This window comes from Alternaria dauci, chromosome 7 (assembly GCF_042100115.1).
Source record: "Alternaria dauci strain A2016 chromosome 7, whole genome shotgun sequence".
Taxonomy (NCBI): Eukaryota; Fungi; Ascomycota; class Dothideomycetes; order Pleosporales; family Pleosporaceae; genus Alternaria; species Alternaria dauci.
In genome coordinates this window covers 1770643-1789178 of record NC_091278.1, presented here as the reverse complement: position 1 = coordinate 1789178, position 18536 = coordinate 1770643, and the positions used below count along the sequence as shown (strand labels likewise).

General features: G+C 52.2%; 7 protein-coding genes across 7 annotated transcripts; 3 read left to right on the top strand and 4 right to left on the bottom strand.

The window, feature by feature from the left end:
- The first annotated feature begins 691 nt into the window (after positions 1-691).
- Positions 692-2689, top strand: ACET3X_007724 (uncharacterized protein). The gene is made up of 5 exons (XM_069453902.1): positions 692-911; positions 964-1020; positions 1083-1176; positions 1229-1366; positions 1416-2689. Exons 1-5 carry the CDS (start codon positions 771-773, stop codon positions 2558-2560), a joined length of 1575 nt encoding a protein of 524 aa, XP_069304887.1. The 5' UTR covers positions 692-770; the 3' UTR covers positions 2561-2689.
- Positions 2690-3579: 890 nt separating this feature from the next.
- ACET3X_007723 (uncharacterized protein) lies at positions 3580-5739 on the bottom strand (the record flags this gene model as incomplete). Its single annotated transcript, XM_069453901.1, has 1 exon — positions 3580-5739. One exon carries the CDS (start codon positions 5737-5739, stop codon positions 3580-3582), a length of 2160 nt encoding a protein of 719 aa, XP_069304886.1.
- A 403-nt stretch (positions 5740-6142) lies between these two features.
- On the bottom strand, positions 6143-7237 carry ACET3X_007722 (uncharacterized protein; the record flags this gene model as incomplete). The annotated part of the gene is made up of 1 exon (XM_069453900.1): positions 6143-7237. One exon carries the CDS (start codon positions 7235-7237, stop codon positions 6143-6145), a length of 1095 nt encoding a protein of 364 aa, XP_069304885.1.
- A 135-nt stretch (positions 7238-7372) lies between these two features.
- On the top strand, positions 7373-8512 carry ACET3X_007721 (uncharacterized protein). Its single transcript, XM_069453899.1, has 3 exons — positions 7373-7516; positions 7572-7654; positions 7707-8512. Exons 1-3 carry the CDS (start codon positions 7436-7438, stop codon positions 8245-8247), a joined length of 705 nt encoding a protein of 234 aa, XP_069304884.1. The 5' UTR covers positions 7373-7435; the 3' UTR covers positions 8248-8512.
- An 883-nt stretch (positions 8513-9395) lies between these two features.
- Positions 9396-10904, bottom strand: ACET3X_007720 (uncharacterized protein; the record flags this gene model as incomplete). The annotated part of the gene is made up of 2 exons (XM_069453898.1): positions 9396-9822; positions 9874-10904. The coding sequence occupies 2 exons, from the start codon at positions 10902-10904 to the stop codon at positions 9396-9398; spliced, it is 1458 nt and encodes a 485-aa protein (XP_069304883.1).
- Positions 10905-12872: 1968 nt separating this feature from the next.
- ACET3X_007719 (uncharacterized protein) lies at positions 12873-16718 on the bottom strand (the record flags this gene model as incomplete). The annotated part of the gene is made up of 3 exons (XM_069453895.1): positions 12873-14295; positions 14372-15746; positions 16514-16718. The coding sequence occupies 3 exons, from the start codon at positions 16716-16718 to the stop codon at positions 12873-12875; spliced, it is 3003 nt and encodes a 1000-aa protein (XP_069304882.1).
- A 544-nt stretch (positions 16719-17262) lies between these two features.
- Positions 17263-18375, top strand: ACET3X_007718 (uncharacterized protein; the record flags this gene model as incomplete). Its single annotated transcript, XM_069453894.1, has 4 exons — positions 17263-17367; positions 17418-17582; positions 17642-17720; positions 17768-18375. The coding sequence occupies 4 exons, from the start codon at positions 17263-17265 to the stop codon at positions 18373-18375; spliced, it is 957 nt and encodes a 318-aa protein (XP_069304881.1).
- Between the last annotated feature and the right edge of the window lie 161 nt (positions 18376-18536).

Genomic DNA, 18536 nt, shown 5'->3' with positions numbered 1-18536 from the left:
AAGGGAGCTTCAGGTAGCTCTGCGTCGTGCTCTCGTCGTGATGAGCACACTGTCGAGACAGAGTCACGGTAGCTGGAATGTGCGGAAGCAGCCACACCAGGCCAGATCAACATGGCAAGATTGTGTATAGTACCTTGGACCCGTTGTGGTGGCATCGTCTGCCTGTTCATATCCAATGTGCAGCGGTGTCGTCAATCATGTTCATGCTGGCATGTAACTATGACGTTATGCAATACCCGTCACGTAGGGCGATGAGAATGGCTTGTGACACTGACGAGTACATTGGAATGCTACATACGTGGGAACGACTGTCGCCCGCGGCATTGAAGTAAAGACACCAACATCTTGTGCTCCGTCTCCATGCGACGCTGGACAAAAGGCACACACATCAACAGATGCTTCCTACGCAACGTAGCCGATCATAGATTTTTTCGTCCCCCTAGGTGGTGGGTGCCGGGGCGTGTCAACAGCTCCCACGTCGGCCAGCTTGCGCCAGCCAAGTGAGGATGCAGCTGAGTTGAAAGCAGTCATATCATCTCGGGTTTAGTTACGTGAAGAAAAGAAGAGGACGCGAGACGGAAGCGCTGCGATTTTACCGGCGGAGAACGGAGAATCGGCGCCGAGGCCACGACCCCTGCAACACCGCTCCAGTTCCGTGATTAAGCGGGCCCCATCGTTTCGTTGCCTCATTGAGACTACGAGTCCGGCTGTCATCAAGTACGTTTATAAGGTCGCGCCACGCTTCTGCCCTGCCTACCAGACCAGAGACCATGGCGAACCTCAGAGCAGCCTGCAGAGCGCCTTTGCGCCAGCTCAACTCTCGCTCCACAGCTTCAATCGCCACCAACCATGCAAGAATACAGAGGCAGCAATGGCGGGGCTATGCGACGAGCATGGATGCACAGCAGAAGGTATGCTTCGTCGTGACAGACACGCAGAATTGGCAGTACTAACAAATGTCAGATTCTCTCCCAGGATCTTGAGCAGGCCGATCCTACCGTCTACCAGATCATCAACAGGGTTCGTTGGCACATGTTGAAGCCATGGATGCGAAGACAAAGCTTACGATACTTTGACTGCAGGAGAAGAATCGCCAGAAGCACTTCATAAACCTGATCCCTTCGGAAAACTTCACATCGCAAGCTGTGCTCGATGCGCTCGGCAGTGTCATGCAAAGTGCGTTCTGCGCATTCTCACACCACAATTATAAGCTGACACGCCACGATAGACAAGTACTCGGAAGGCTACCCAGGCGCGCGATACTACGGAGGAAACGAGCACATTGATGAGGCCGAGCGCCTATGCCAGCAGAGAGCGCTCAAGGCATTTGGGTTGAGCCCGGACGAGTGGGGTGTCAACGTCCAGCGTGAGTCAGTCGACAAAAATGCCACCATCGCCGTCTGACACAGCTCCAGCCCTCTCCGGATCGCCCGCAAACCTCTACGCCTACTCCGCCGTTCTCAACACCCACGACCGTATCCTCAGTCTCGACCTCCCCCATGGCGGCCACTTGTCGCACGGCTACCAAACACCCACCAAGAAAATCTCCGCCGTATCCAAATATTACGAAACCCTCCCATACAGGCTCAATGAGAAGACTGGCATCATCGACTACGAAAAGATGTCGGAACTGGCACATTTGTACAGGCCCAAGGTCATTGTTGCGGGTACATCGGCATACAGTCGGTTGATCGAGTACGAGCGCATGAGGAAGCTGGCAGATGATGTTGGCGCGTACCTTCTCTCTGACATGGCTCACATCTCAGGTCTGGTTGCCGCCGGCGTTATCCCCTCTCCGTTCCCCCACTCCGATATTGTCACAACTACAACACACAAGTCGCTTCGAGGCCCGCGAGGTGCCATGATCTTCTACCGCAAGGGTGTACGCAAGGTCGACAAGAAGGGCAAGGAGGAGATGTATGATTTGGAAGGCCCAATCAACGCATCCGTGTTCCCAGGCCACCAGGGAGGACCTCACAACCACACCATCACCGCTTTGGCTGTAGCCCTGCAGCAAGCCTCAACCAAGGAGTTCAAGGACTACCAGCAGCAGGTTTTGGACAACGCCAAGGCTCTTGCGCAGCGCCTTGGTGATTCAAAGGACAAGGGTGGTCTCGGCTACAACATTGTATCAGGCGGCACTGACAACCACCTTGTCCTTGTCGATCTCAAGGACCGCGGCGTGGATGGCGCACGAGTCGAGCGCGTTCTCGAGCTGGTCGGCGTCGCGTCGAACAAGAACACTGTTCCTGGCGACAAATCTGCCATGAAGCCCGGTGGCATTCGCCTTGGAACTCCTGCCATGACAACTCGTGGCTTCCAGACCGACGACTTCAAGCGTGTGGCCGACGTTGTGCACCGCGCAGTTGGCATCACCCAAAAGTTGGACAAGGACGCTAAGAAGAAGGCCGAAGACACTGGTCGCAAGAACCCTACCAGCGTGGCTGCGTTCAAGGAGTACGTTGGCGAGGGCGAGGACATTACCGAGATTATCGAACTCAAGAAAGAGGTTGAGGATTGGGTATCTACATTCGCTCTACCGTGGGACAAGGCACAATGATGACGGATAGTATGATGAAAATGTATGCCCTGTAGTCGGCTTCTGGCGTTGGAGGTGAAAGGGGAAATTCCATGTACATATGACAGGCTTCTTTTCTCTGCTAAAGGACAATAGCACGTTTGCCTCCACCCCAACTCATGTTCACCATCCTTTCATGTCTACTTGCGAGTCTCTTCTCGTATATTGGATATCACACTCCGAGCATGATGCTGTTTCCTTTCTGCTTGGTCTTTGCTGGTCCTCACACTGCTCAACACGCACCCTCAGTCGTTACCAACATCATCCTTCACGGCCACGTAGACGCAGCTCGGCATGCGTTGTGAAAGAGATCACATCACCAAAGTTATGCGCACTATCCTTACGCTCCTTGTCTTTACCAGCTACACCGGAACCGCATTGGTGCTCGCCCACAACACCACCGTCACGCACACCTCCACGCTCACTATACCTGAGTTTAAATACTTTACCCATTTACCAAACACCACCACTGCGACAGCGTCACTAAGAATATTTACTGCTACAACGCAACCCATCTCGACAACCACCGTAGGACTATACCAAACACCTATACCCACCCCAGTTTCCTCAGCTACGCCATTCACAGCCCCAACACAGCCGACTTGTCTCCCGAATCTCGAAAGAGCCACTCACGCCACACCAGCACACTCTTCATGGATCCAACCTGCGACAACATCACTACTGTGTTATGACTTTGTGGTAATTACGGCGTTACCGTGGTGTTGGGTCATGGGCTGGTTTTGGTGGCGGAAGAAACTCGATAGAAGGGATGTGCAGCGGGCAAGAAGAACAGAGGAGTGGAGGCAAAGGGTCGTGGTGAATGAGCAGTTTGAGAGGGAGATGCGGAATTTGGGCATGATTTGATCTTGGAAAGAAATGAGGAACGGATAAGAACGTAGTTGGATTCTGTTTTGAAGAGCTCTTCATATCACCGATCAGCAATACATGAGTGCAAAAAGTGTTCATTACATCCGGATCTACCAGATTGCAGCTCTTCCCAGCTAACCATGCATCGTCTGCCCGCCCGGCCCCCGCTCCCAAAACTCCAACGTCAGTGCGCTGAGGAAACATGGTATCTCCTTCCTGCCCTCTACCCAGTACACAATCTGATCGCGTATCTCCCCTGCAAACACACTTTGCTCTCCGCCCGAGACCTTCATCGTTCCATTCTCGCCATCAAACACTATGCTATTCTCCCCTTCCTCATCGGCAGGCTTGAACATACTGGTCACCTTGACTCGTCCGTTGGGCATAAAGTCCAGCTTCCAGCCGAGGATGGACGCAACAGCTTCCCTAAACTCGAGAGACTTCGCCGTCCAGATTTGTTTCAGACGTACAATTTTCTTGGACGAAGAAGCGAGTTGGGCTTTCAGTTCTTCGAGCTCGTCCCTAGCCGCGTCGAGCGCAGCTAGTGGAACCGAGGAAGGTGGTGTTTTTTGGTTATCAAGCTGGTCGAGGAGCTGTGCGTTGGCTTCACGGAGATTGCGTACGGTGCTTAGCTTGAGGGCTTCTGCGTCGGCGGTAGGGTTGGATTTTAGCTCCAGAACTCGTGTTCGTGAAGACTCCTTCAGCTTCTTAAGCTGCGAGTGCTGAGCTTTGTATTCGGCCTCGACGAGCTTCATCTTCTTTTGCAGGGCGCTGAGGTCATCTTGTAGTTGGCGATTTTTCCGGCGCAGCTCGCCTACCCGTTCCTCGTTCTCGTCTGTATCAAGAGCACGCTTTTGGCCTGTTGTGGCAGCAGCAGGCTTTTCTAGACTGTTGAACTCCTTTTGCAGAGTATCAACCTCTCTGCGATATTGATCGACGAGATCTTCTAGCTCCTTTATCCGTTCAGACTTTGCAGCGTCGAATGTGTCCGGCTGCATCTCGCGCTCTTCATCGTCGAAAGCTTTGACTTGGGCACGTAGGAATTCGACTTCTTTAGTTGCCAAGGCTTTCTGTCGCTCAAGCCTGGCTCGTACCTTTGCGTCGGCACTATTCGCTGCGGCAGTGTTTCCAGCTGCCTTGAGTTGCTGAACTTCGGCTTGCAACTTGGCCTTTTCCTCTTCGAGTGCTTGTATGTTGGCCTCTTTGACAATGAGCTCGGGCTTGATCTCGCCCAGTTTGTTGATGAGATCGGTTCTCTCTATGCGCTCTTGGATGAAAGCTCGTGCGAGGTCTTGTGGTGTTTCAAAGAGTACTTCGCCGTGTATCTCCGCTTCTGCCTCGAGGTACGACGTCCATGAATGGCGCTCTTCTTCTAGAACTTGCTTTCTCAGCTCGGCCTCTCCCAGTTGCCGTTCCAAATCGTCCATGGTCCGCAGCTTCGCCTGCAGCGATCTCTTCTCCTCCTCGACTACCTCAATCGCCTTGTGTTGTTTCCGATACTGCTTAAGCTCGGTGTTCTGCTCCCTCGTCAGGGTCTCGAGCTTCTTAATGTGTGCGACCTGGTCAGAGAGCTCCCTCTTGATGACTGCCAGTGTTTCTGCATCTCCCGTAATTGCCTTGAGGCGCAACACCTCGGCTTCCATCTGACCGACTTCCTCCTCCTTCTGCGCGAGCTTCTTCTGTGCCGCCTGCAAAGCATTGACCTTGGCCTGTAGATCTGCCTGCACCTCCTCGACACTGTCCTTGAGCGCTTTGTGTTCCGTTTGCAGCGTGTTATATTGGTGCTCATTCTGCCGTTGTGATGTCGCCAACTCCTCTCTGACCTCGTCGTATTCTTCTTGTAGCGATTGCGCCCTTTCCTGGCACTCCCGCAATCGCCTTTCTAGCGCCTGTCGCTCGTTGGCAGCCCGTGTTTGCACTTCGGCCATCTCCTTGGTCAGCGCATCGTATTTTTTCGCGGTGAGGGTGTTGGACGCCTCGGCCTGCTGCGCTTTACGGAAGTCGGCATCGGCGCGGGTTTGGGCATCGCGGAGTTCTTGCGCATGTTCCAGCTTCATCATCTCCTTCTCGTGTTTCGCTGTTTCGAGCTCATATCGTAGGGTGTTGAGTTGGGCGCGGAGATCCTCATTGATCGGGTCCGAGGGCACAACCGTGTGCGGCGCATTCTGCGACGCTCGCAATGTGGTTCGGAACGTTTCGCGGAGAGGTTCGCGTTTGGCGATGGCAGGCGTTGACTCCTCTTCCTCGCCAGTGAGGAAGTTGAAAGACGGCTGTGTGGTATTGCGCACTGCCATGGCGGCAGCGACTCGGTGTTGTTTTGTTTGTTATGGAGAGACTGGGTCGCGATCGTGTGAAGTCGTTATCGGTACGTCCTAGCAGCGACTATGACATTGTGTATCGTCGGGTGATTTCTGCTCCTTACAGCCGCGGCGTGGAGAGTTGGTCGAGTCGTTGACAAGTAAATGTCCTTGTTGTCGCAAGCATCGTGTCTGGGGGATTCAAGGCGCCGCTCGGGCAAAGCCGCCTTGGGCCTAGCGTACGATGTGCATTTGGCGCGCAAGCACGTGGCTTTCACTTTACACAGGTCAAATCACAACTCTCGAGCATGCCGCAGAGACAGGCCGACTATTTGTTCTCAGTTACAAGATAATTATTAATATGCTCATGACTGCATCTTGACTAAGAGCCCGCCGCTTCTTACTCGCTTACATCTGCCCAAGCCTTGGAAAAGACATTGCTTTCGCCATCTCTCCAGCCCCATGCGACGCAGTAGTGCCGGAGTAACATTTCCAGTTCTTCCAACTCGTCTAGGAATTCTAAGCCGGCAATGCGCTCCTTCTCCTCATTGTCAATCCATCTACGCCAGATAGTGTTTGTATCTGCGACCTTGGCCCCGTCTGTCAAGCCATAGCCCTGTAAGCGCGCGCGTTGATCGCCCAACTCGGGATATGCCGTCAGTGTGTAAAGGTGGATGTTTCGTGTCTGGAGGTTCGAGATCATGGTCCGGCCGAAGGCATCTTGGGGCAGGATAGGCTCGTAGAGTATAAGAGAGGCTGGTGTCGGAGGGTGGAGGTAGTGTGTCAATAGTGACGACACTATTGATTGCACCGTCGAAGGCTGCAGGTAGACTAGGCACATCTCCGACAGGATCAACGTAGGTATGCTCGGATTCAGGTTTGGTATCTGGGGTAGGGGCGCCTCTTCTGACGAGCTCGCCAGAGACCGTAAATCAAGCGCATGAATGTTGTACGTATCTGAGTGGTACGAGGCCGACGTTGACGGTATGTGTAGGAGCTTCCGATAAAGCAGCGGTTGCCTCTGTATAGCGGCTATCTTGGCGAGTGTGTTGGTAGGAAAGTCAATCTCATGGTATACGAGGCGCGTCTGGGGGTACAGGTCGAGGAGGCGGAAGAACCGTGTGTCAGTGCCAGCACCGAGGGAGATGATCTGCTTCGCCGACGACGGGTAGGTGACGAGGAACTTGGCGACTAAGAGGTCGATGGCCGAGGTGCGAACATAAGTGCCCCGGTTGAGCAACGGCAGTTTCCTTGTCGTCTGCTGCAGCGCAAACAGCTTCGCATACGGGTCGTGGAGATAACCAAGCTCTACACAGCTCACCCTGCTCCCCGCCGCATCTTGGTCCGTGGCTTTGACGGCATTGTCGAGCACCTGTGCCCGTTCTTGGCCAGAGGCACCAAGACCGCCCCTTGCACGTCCTCTTCCTCGCGATGATGCACCACGGCCTTGTCCGAGAAGTGTTCGTAGGTTGGGGATTTCGTCTGAGGAGGCCATGTTCAGGTTCGAGATGGGCGGAAGTGGTGGGGGTCCTGCTCCAGGCTCCGCGCTAGTGCTGCATGCCAAGCCGACGCCCGGCCTGCCCTTTGGGACTTCTGGAGATTTCTTTGACGCGACCGACGACTTCACTCACCCGTGGCGCCGACACCCCAACCCAACAGTCTTACTCCACCATCAACGTTAGCGACGGCAAATATGGACGGCGAAAAGTATGGCGCGTCTCTTATCCGCTTGTGGAGGGTCTGGCGGACAACAAAGGAGATGATGAACGACCGGGTGGGTTGCGCATGCGCTTGGGAACACCATGGACTGCGCGCTGACTGTACAAAAGGGCTACATGATTGTCGAGGACGACATGACCATGTCGCTTGAAGAGTTCGCCAGGAAATATGCGCGCGAGGACGGCGAGCCCGAGTATGCGCCAAATCATGCCCATCTCTAGGCCGCAGTGCTAATCTTCCACCAGCCGTTCGCGCCTCAACTTCTCCTGCCAGCCTTCCGAAGACATGCTCGCAAAGTACACCGACGCCCCGACCAAGAAGAACCCGAACCCCCAGCCCAATATCGGTACCATCTGGATCGAGTTCAACGCAGACGAGAACGTCGGAATGAAGCAACTGCGCGACTACATGGCCCATCTTGTCAACGGCTCTTTCCACTCTGGCATTATGGTCACCGTAAAGCCCATGACGGGTATGGCCATCCGACTCCTGCGCGGCGCGACAAGCATCACCGATGGTCCCAAGGGCGGTGTAGAGGTCTTTGTTGAGCAAGATCTGCTTGTTAACATCACAAAGCACGAGTTGGTGCCTAAGCATGTCCTGCTGAGCGACGAGGAGAAGCAGCAACTGCTCCAGCGATACCGTCTGAAGCAGACACAGCTGCCCAGAATCCAGTCCACCGACCCGGTCGCCAAGTACCTAGGCCTGAGGAGAGGCTCCGTCGTCAAGATTATCCGAAAATCCGAGACAGCCGGTCGATACGCCAGTTACCGATGGGTCATATAAGCACGCGGTCAAGGGATAAGACGCAGTTCAGCAGGAGAGCATTGTTTGCGTACAGCATACCGTGCAAGCTAAAGCGCGCATGCGTAATTCCTCCAACCGTGCCAAGGCACTCAGATTGGAGCAGGCATCGAGACTGATGTAGCATTCGGCGAGGCGTTTGGCGATGAAAAAGGACTTGGTTTTTTGATACATAACTTTTTGTACTATCTAAGAGGAGAGGCGAGGACGCGCGAATGAAAGCTCAAAGTCTTCAGCTTCAACAAGTGCAATACTCTAGGGCGACTCGAGCTCGTGAACTGACAACCCGAACTGCGATAGCACGTGCGACGCATGCACACACCCTGTATCTTCCCATACTACCAATGAAAACAGATGAACCACGAAATCATACCATATCCGTCCATGTCACCTGCGCCGTCTTCCGGAACCACGCCACAGCTGTGCATCTCGCGACCCATGGGTCAGCTACAAACTAAACCCACCCCAACCTTCCCATCCAAGTAACTATCTTCAAAAACCGTAGAACACAGCAACCCAGCATTGTCCTGATCGGTCAAATAATCCCATCATCCATTCAAAGAAGCAATATCCTATTTAGGCATGTGCTAACTACAAACACAGATAACGCGGGGCGCTTAAGTACCTCTGTACCGTTCCTTCACCGTTCAGCGGGGTACGGCATGTGGAGCCGACTTGGCTTGGCCGTGATTTGAGAGGGGTATGTGCTGGTTGAGCAGGTTGGAGAGGTGGTAATAGTGATGCTGATGATGGGTGGAGTTACCGGTGAGCCTGGTTGGGGGTGTTGTTAGCGGTGCTTATGCTAAGCAGAGCGGGCTGGGGTTGGGGCACCAACCTGATTTATATGACACTTGCCAGATTAGGTAGTTGTTAGTGCTCGAGGCTTAATTGCGCTTGTCCTGAATACATCACGACGACAGTACTAGTGTAAGTGTAATGGACAAAGATGCAGTGTGCTCGACTGCGGGTATCATGCTAACTACACTGTACGCCTTATTTGTACGGAAAACAGTAATCGTACACGAGACCTAGATCTCGACAGGGTATACAACATGAAAGCAGAATGTAGAAATGGCTAATGCCGAAATTGGAAAACGGATCGCCCTCAATGAGGCTGCTGCATGCCTGCCTTAGGACTCGTCGTCTTCTTGCTCAAAGGTTTCAGAGAAGTTAATCAGCGAGGTGAGCTTCTCCGGTGACTCCTTGATACCCAAGATGTCTCGCTTGGCCTTGTCTGCTAGCCACGTACGCGGTATCAGCACAATCTCACCCTTGTTGTTCCTGACAAGTCGTGTCTTCTCCTTCTTCCCAGACGATAACTCCAACAACTCAGTTGTGGAACCCGTAGTAGTGAGAGCATCACCCCGTCTGTGGCGATGTTCAAGGATGTCAACATCTATCGTCCGCTGGGCAACTACATGATAGATGTGCACTTTCTTCTCCTGGCCATAACGGCGACTTCGGGCGATTGCCTGTGCCATGGCGGAATCGTAACCGTACTGTGTCTTTGCTAAGAATGGTGAGACGAAGACGACGTGATTGGCGATAGTAAGATTGCTGCGGATGATCAGTAAAAGGGAAGTATCTGCAGAAACAAAGAGGACTTACACGCCAGCTGCAGATTCACTCCCAAGATTGAGTATAATCAGCTTCTTCCTTGTTTTCGGATTTTTGTTTGTCTTGAAGTCCTCTATAAGCTTGGCTGACGCAGCATGTCGACTTCGACTTGGCGAGTGATAAGAAATGTCGTGGTGGTCGAACACAGTTTCAAGAATGGCAATAATCTCTTCGTTCGCCGCAAAGATAATGCCTTGGTCAGAAGCCGGTATACCACAAACAAGTCGAACCACAGCCTCAAGCTTATTTCCAAAGCCTTGTCGAGTATCTTGGCCTTCGGTCGAAGCGAGATCAGCCATTCGTATCAGGCTACCTTCGCTCGCATGAGAGTTGCAGCCAGGGTGGACGCAGGTCTCGTCATCAGTCCGTGATTCAAGACACTCGTTGCATGCAGTATGTCCGCAGTGTGATATCGAGAAGAGCATCTGAAGATTAATGGCGCCTTTGCAACTAGGAGAACTGCAGCGAAGAGACTGAATCTTGTCAAGACCTACAAGCTGTAGATGATCGCGGATAGATACGACAAATCTCCCTGACCTTTTCCTATGCGCAAGTTCAAGAGACATGTCCCGGAGTTGCGAGAGCTGCTGTTTGATCAGCCGCTCGCGTTGACTCTTTGACGTCTTTCTAAGATCCGTGAAACCTTTCCTTGGCGTCTTCTGGGCTTCTTTCAACAGCGCGCGAACACTTTGGCTAGATTCGTCATCTCCAAGCCAATTGTATTGCGTGACGTCCTTCTTGTAATGGACATACAAGTCCCTGATGCCCGACTCAGTGTTTGGAGTCTGTCTCATCAAGCCCTCAAACTCAGATAGCAATCTCAACAGTCCCTTCTCAGTGCTATGGAGCTGACGCGAGCGTTTCTCAATCAGGAGTTCGAGTGCGTCTTTGCCCTCTTCGGTCTGAAAAAGCAACGCACACCTTAGCAGCGCTTCTTCAGCACTCGCAGAGCCCTCTAGACTGTCGTTCAACCTACTGCTCCTGTCTGAGCCAGACTTCTTGTTGAGCTTCTTTATCTGCATCTTTTGGGAGATTAGGTATTGCGAAAGCTCTAGATAGAGCGCGTGGTGAGCGACATCCAGATTTACCGATAAGAGCATTTCTGAGCACTGGAGGTGGCGGAGCTCGGCTTCATTCTGTCTCACAAAATTATCAAGAAACTCTTGTGCGCGTTGATGCCTGTTTTGATGCCACTGACGTGACATAACTTCGGTTTGCGATAGGAAGCTCTCAACATCTGTCTGGTCTAGTCTTGACATCGTTTCCGCCGAAGTCGTGACGGTGCCGTCGCCACAGAAATATCGACCAAGTTTGACCCCTAGGAAGGACGCTAATTGATTGACATCAGAGAAGTTGGCCAAAGCTGGTGTCCCCGAGAGACACCAGCGCTTGTGTGCCGAGATCTTCTTGATACTCGTGGCCACCAGATTATTCTCGATCTTGTTGTTGTCGTTAAGGTAATGGTACTCGTCAACGATGATTCGGTTGAACTGAAAGAGATGCAACAGTGGCGCCAAATTTGACGAGCTATCTGATTTCGATTGGGCTTTCGTTTTGAGTTGTTTTGAAGGATATGACGACAACAGAGTGCTGAATGACTCATACGCAGCACCGTGACGTATCTTGATGGTCGATGGGGCTTGGAACTTAGGTTCTTGCCGCCGACCTTCCAAGATTCCCTCTGTCAGCCGCTTGAACTGCTCATAGTCATGATGCTGGTATACAGCTAATTGACTTGGGATCTCGCTGATCGCTTTATCCAGCCAGCAACTGAATGCACGGCGACTGGTCTTGAGAGGCTCAGGTAACGCCGTGAATCTTGCCAGTTCTGAAAGGTAAGCTTCCTCAGCAAACAGGGTCCAAGAAACAATGACGATCCTGCTTTGCAAGATATGTTCGATGGTCAGACTCTTCAGCTGACCACAATTCTCTATGACGAGAACGTTGAAGCTTTCAAATTCCTCTAAACCTAGGAATTCTTGAAGCTCTGTGCTCCATTGATGAGTGATATGTGGAGGACAGACGACCAGTGTCGCAGCCGAGTCTAAACGAAGGGGTTGTTTGGCTGCTAAGGCTTGGTTTCGCTTGATGAGTTCCTCCGGTGTGACCTGATAGAATTCACTCTGAATTAGTCCTATACTCGCAACAGTCTTCCCGAATGAAGGTTGATCGGCCAGCACACCGCCGCGAACGATCTTCTCTGTCTTGATCTGAGCTTCAACTCTCCAACCCAGACTTGGAAAAACAGACTCTTCTGTCTCACATATAGTTATCGGTCTCCCTAGCTCTTGCTCTGCCATCCATGCAACAGATTTCTTCTGCGCACCTCGTAAATACTCGGGTAGTGTAAACAGGGAATCATGGGGCTCGTTCGAATTGCTTCGCAGCCGAAACTTTGGAAATGGCTGTGAAGGTAAATCAGCATGATCCGTGACTAGCCGCCAGGAGGTGGTTGTAGAGTTTGCATCGTGCAGTCTCCCTTGAGCACGATGCACCAAAGACATAATATCAACGCCGACGCGAATTCGTGTTCCTGATGCATCACTTGAAGCTTCCAGTTGGACTATTGCAGGGCGTTGCTTAATAGCACGTTCAAATGTAGCAGCAGCTCGACGATCCTCGTGTGCCGTCGCTATACCTCCCTCGACGCACCAAAGGATCTCTGGATAAATCGGCGCGCAAGAGCACTGGCCTCGCCAGTCCGAGTTCGCTGCTTGCCAAGATGAGCATTGCGGTAGCGTCTTAGCACTCTCCGATGCCCACGAGTAGTCTGCGAAAGTCTGAACGGGCATTTCATCGTGGAGAAAGATGTCTAGACAGGTAAGCGGCTGTGAGCAATTTGGAAGAACGTTATGAGCCAGACTTCCTTCTTCAAGGAAATCCACGGCCAGAGGTACAGTCGCTGGTACTAGCGTCATCACAGCAGAAGCCCAAATATCAAGAACTGTGGTCGTAATGGCGTGTACATGCCCGTCCTCCATATGCCATGGTCACCAGGATGGATCCATGCGAGCAAGTAAACTACGGCTCTCACCGTAGTGTTTCCGGGTATGGTCACGACTGAACACGAAGCTGTCGTGCTCTGGTCGGCCAATGGGGTCAGGATCGAGAAACATGTACATTTCGTTTACTCCTGTGGACCTTTTGTATAGACTTGTAAAAGCAGTCCCGCAATGTGGTTGATGCTCGTAATCGCCGACAATGGCTGTCAGATCATCACTCTGGATTCTGATACTCCTCGGCACAGTCTCTTCCTTGTAGTCGGAAAGACCAAGTCTGCTCCTGCATGAGCTGATTTTTTCAGACGAGCCGCTCAGATCAAGGATGAGATCCTTGGTAGAGGGTATGCGCACTCTCCACTCAACATTGAGGAGCGTATCTGTGACAGTGCCTTGCGCAATCGGACTGCTGAGAAATTTCCGTAAGGCACTATTGCCAGGAAGGTCTGGTGAACATTTGACAAATAAGGACCACTGTAAATCGTGACCCACTGACAGCTCGACTGTAGCCCGAAGCGAGCTGTAGGTGATCTTCCACTCATTGTAACTTCTAGAGAATTCGCCGATGCAGAAAAACTGTGAGCCCAGCTGCGCGTCCGAAACAATGGCCAGATAGTCGTCCAGCATGGGGTCCTTTGCGCCTAGCTTGGAGGCAAGATGACTGATGTTGGGAAAAACGTCGAACTTCAACCGTGAAGGCACAAGTTGCCTCCATCGCCGGATGAAGTCGTCAGGTGGTAGTTTCCGATGACTGGCTGGTACGGTTGTCCTGTAAACATGCGTGGGGTTACCCGCGCATGACGAGCAGGCTGAGTGTCCGCACGCCGAGCAGATCTGAATTGCGGTTTTGCTTATGACCTGTTTGCCCTCGCAGTTGCACATGCGGGCACTCGACTTGGCTTCTTGCTGGAACTTGACAAGGTCGACATCATCATCAGTGCTAGGCTGAAGGTGAGTACGCTTTAGCATGCCAGGCTGGGTAATCATGTTGCTGTTAGGCGGAGCGGATGACGTTTTTTCAACTGAGTTTGCTTGAAGGGGTTGGAAGGCTTTGCATCCGACAATAAGAGCAGAGATGAGGGAGGCCCCGATAACTGTCGTGGACATTGCGTTGCCAGCAAGATTCTGCAAGTCCTTTTGGGTTTCGTTGGCGAACAGCAGAGTATCAAGAGGCATCCCCTGAAGGAGTAAAAGCTGGCTACCGTTTAGAGTATGTTGACGGTTGCTCGCAAAGTCCTGACCGCCTGGAGTGATACACGGCGCGATTCCTAGGTCTGCTTTGAACCGATCCACATTCTGGCTGACGTCCCACAAGTTCATCTTGAACAGAGAATCGTAACCTTTTGCTGCAGCTTCGAGATGAGCAATGTCTATCGCATCGTGTACTCTGGATGATTGCGAGGTGTAGAAGTCCCTGTCGGCAAAATCAGGGGGCCCATACGACTGTTAGTCTGGATATCACTAATGATGGCAGGATTATGTGGACTTACAGAACAGTGCCGTTGTCGCTGCGTCGGCTGATGGGACTTAGTATCCCTAGCCTCTTCTCGGAGCGAATATGATCGTTTCGTAGTTTACACAGAGCCCAGTCTGGCTCATTCTTCAATACGCTATAACCGCTTGACTCTTTCAGCGACTCTGGGAGGAACGCTTCGTACGGACTACTGCACTGCCTCTCCAATTTTCGCATGAAGTTTTCCCACTGACTTGTCGCATTCTTGACACCTTTGCCGAAGTGACTTCGCTCGATTGCAATCATGTACATGCGCTCTCTCGTTTGAGGCAGATAGTAGTTTTTCGTGTCGCAGTAAACCCACTGAGCTTCGTATCCGATTTTGTCGAATCTGCGTACAACGTCGTCCCACGTCTTCTTCTCGTTCTTGACGTTCTCTAGCAACACTATGCTTGGGCGGAAGCGTCTTGTATATGCGTACATTCCTTGAAATGTGTCGCCTGACTCGCCACCATCATCCAGCGTCTTTCCCTTGTTATTCAATCTAGAGAGATCTTTGCAGACGAAGCCAGCAACAAGGATGTCTACATCTGTAGGGATAGCAACCTCTGCGCCATATGCTGTCACCGCTGTGGTGGCGGATTCGTGGATGAAGTCACGGACGTCTCTGAACAATCGTTGTGGGGCGAAGTTTCTCTCGATATAGCCTTGCTTGAATATTTCAATCTCGGCAGAGAATTCCTGCTGAATTTGTATTGGAGGGTGTCCAGCTGCCGCCAAGGCCTTTGAGATCTCACCAAGCGCAAGCAAAGGGGATTCTGTGCCCGAACACATTGTGGCAACCTTGATTGGTCTTTTTCCTAGACTTTCCAAGGCTTCACAAAGACCAAGTCGCACAGCTTTGGCGGTCATGTCGGACATGCATTCTTGGATGCTGGAGAGCGGCGGGAGGCTTAGGTCGATGCCTTTGCCGGCTCGAGTGGGTTGGCCAGTCTTTTGCTGTCTGCGTGGTTTCGGTTTGGGTTTGTCATCTTCAACAGGAATGCTCTCTTCGTCCAACACGACGTCTAGCGATCCAAGATCACTTGTAACTGATGCTCCATCTTCGTCTTCGACTTCGTCTTCATGAGAGACAAGCTCAATGTCCGCTTCGCTTTCTTCGTCCGTTGTGGGAGACATGTAAACGTCGGATTCGGATTCGCCTTCGCCTTCGTCATTGTCTGTTAGGTCCCCACCATAGTCCGATGCATCTTCGAAAGACGGCTCGACGTAAGATACTCTGGGCCGAGCCCTGATGGGGCGTCTACCAAGACGAATGCTCGATGTGCCGCTCTCTATACCTGGATCAACGTCGGCTTCATCCATTAGGATATCTTCTTCGTCAGATGGCGTTTCTTGCTCGAGATCATCCCCTAGCCTGAGATCATTCGAAGTTATAGGTGAAGGTAGTCCATCGTCGGCATCATGTGCGTGGTTGTTTGCGTTTACAAGTTTCTCTAATGTCCTCGTGCTTTTACGCAAACTTGACCCTCGTGGACTTGACTTTGGGCTAGCAACTTGAGCATGCTCGCTGGGTGTGCTACCAGGCGAAAGCTTCCTGCGCTTCATCCTAGCCGTGATGCTGCATATAGTGTTGCGCCCGGACTTGTCATACACCGTTTCTGTAGTGGGCTGTGCGTCGTGGCAGTCGGTCCGCCTGGTCAGTCGACCTCTAATGGGCTTCGCTGTTGTGACGTCTTCAGATTGCGGAGTGATTGTGCTCCGCCTGCGTGGGGTTTCAAGTCTCTTCTTCTTCTCGGGTAGTTTACGACAAAGGTGCTCGGTTTTGTTGCGCGTGCAAGTATCGCAAGGGTCTCCTCCATTGCATGCTTTGAAGCCTCGAATTGTGCAGCGTGGACAACGCGCTGCAATCGCTGCCGATTCCTGGAGTGTAGGCAATCGACATTGCTTCTTCCTGTCGCGTATGCAGCGTGTACACAGATCTTCTCCTTCTTCTTTACGGCATTCGTATGCCGCGTTGCCTCCGCGTGTCAGGCAAAAGTAGCAGCAGTCTGGGGGAATGACTAGATCGGGGCCGTCGTTACCCTCGGGAGGTGACGTCGGATTGTTTGGCGTAGAAACTGAGTCGTCTATCTTTTATCAGCCCGTGGAGCGGTGTTGGATAAGATGAATGGCATACCGTTGGCAGGCCAGGCTATGCGTGCGCGACGGGCCTGAATGCCTCGCGACTGAGTCTCGGCCAGTGGAGTGCGCTCAGTCCGCCCTGAACGGGTAGGAACGCGTTGTGGAATGACCTGAACAGTGTCGGCATCCCACTGAGGCGTACTGCGGGCAGGCGAGATTTCAGCCACGCGCTTGCGCTTGCGCGGCTTGTCAGATGCCATGACGAGAGAGTGTATGTGCAAGACGCGAATTTAGGTCTAGAAATAACAGGTGCATTAGTGAGGCTACTGAGCAGGCTCACAGCATGCAATTTGGGGTAGGGTGAAGTGCATCGAGGTTCATGCGGCATGTAGCCCTGAGATGGCAGGTACCAGTACAAGACGCGACGCGTTCCGCGCTACCGTACGGCAGTGGAACGAAAGCACGTGTAGCCTCCACCACGGCATATACCCCGCATGCCGTCTCTTGCCATTCATTGAACGCAACACCCTCGGACAGATGGCTATGATTCAGATGGGTATTCTGGCGAATGGAGGCACAGAAGACTGGTACGAGGTCGTTTGGAGTACGTGTAGTCAGAGCGGATAGGCTACCGCGTTGGGAAAGGTGACATTGCATGCAGCGAAGTCGCAGTTCGTGTATTCCCGCGGCCTTGGTACAGTACCTAGTACTTGTCTCGTCCTTTGCAACAAGACCAAAAAGAAGCATATAAAACGTCGATCTTTTCCCACGTCACGACCATCAACACGAGAGCATCCCAAAATCATGTCTAATCAGGCGGTCAACACTTTTGAGGACCTCACAGGTGTCTCAACATCCTCATTCAGCAATCCCTACGACGCACTGATTGCAGCATGCGAAGATGATCCAGTAAGATGCTTGTGTACTTGGTATTTGCACATACTGAGCACATGTTGCAGAAGCGAATCCAAGAAAAGTACCAGCTGCATCGTACCACAAGAAACCAGCAGCAGAAGGCGAAGATGCTCGACGCCAACTTTCAAGGTGTCAACATCGATCCAATACTATTGAGACTCGATGATCCCACGATCGAGCCTGGATACAAAGACCCTCGCAACTGCTTTGTAAGAACTCCGATTTACGAGCCGGGTGTGAGACAACCACTAACTTCGCACGCGAACAGGTCTTTTGGGGAAGACCGACGCAACAAGTCAAGGATATGATCAATCGGGTGCAACAAGAACTGCTAACAGTGGCACCTAGTATGTGGTATGCCGTTGTTGTCACCGTTCGATCCTAATACAGATAGATCTCTGGCTCATGCCGCGGGACAACCTCCACATTACAGCATTGGAGATAACGCATTCGAAGACGGCTCCAGAGATTCAGAAGCTAGTAGACAGAGTGCGAGACAAGATACCTGCCATCACTGACTACACTCACGACCACCGCACGCGCCTCATCAAGCCGCTCATCGGGTATGACGCCTCGGCCATAGCATTGAGCTTTGTACCTGCAGCCAGCGAGGGCCTACATTCGGGTCGCACACCAGAGGACGATAAATTCACCTACCATCATCTGCGCCGAGACCTCTTCTCCATGTGCCGTGATGCAGGCCTTCAAGTTGAGTCTCGGTATGTTGTGCCCTCAAGCCATCTCACCATCGGCCGCTTTATCCATACAAAGGACTTGGAGGACGGGACTGGCTCACCTCATCCTGAAAAGACAAAGGCCCTGATCGAAAAGATCGAAGAGATCAATGCTTGGCTTGAGAAAGAGTATTGGCCTGAACACAACGAAGGCAAGATACCTAGTGGTGGAGAGTTGAGCGTGGGACAAGAAACAGGTCTGCACTGCAGGACAGGTACTTTGTGGTATGGTGGAGGCGAGGTAGTGCATGTTGGGAAAGGCTACTAAGCAGCCAACATCAATTTTTTCCATACGATGACGATGTGGTCAGTCAGCATCAACAGGGCGGCATTGCGTTGGTACTAGGAACGTCCAGCGTCCTCATCCGTCGCTAGAGACGTTGTTGGCCAGGAACAGTAAGGGAGTTTTCCAATAATCAACCTGAATCT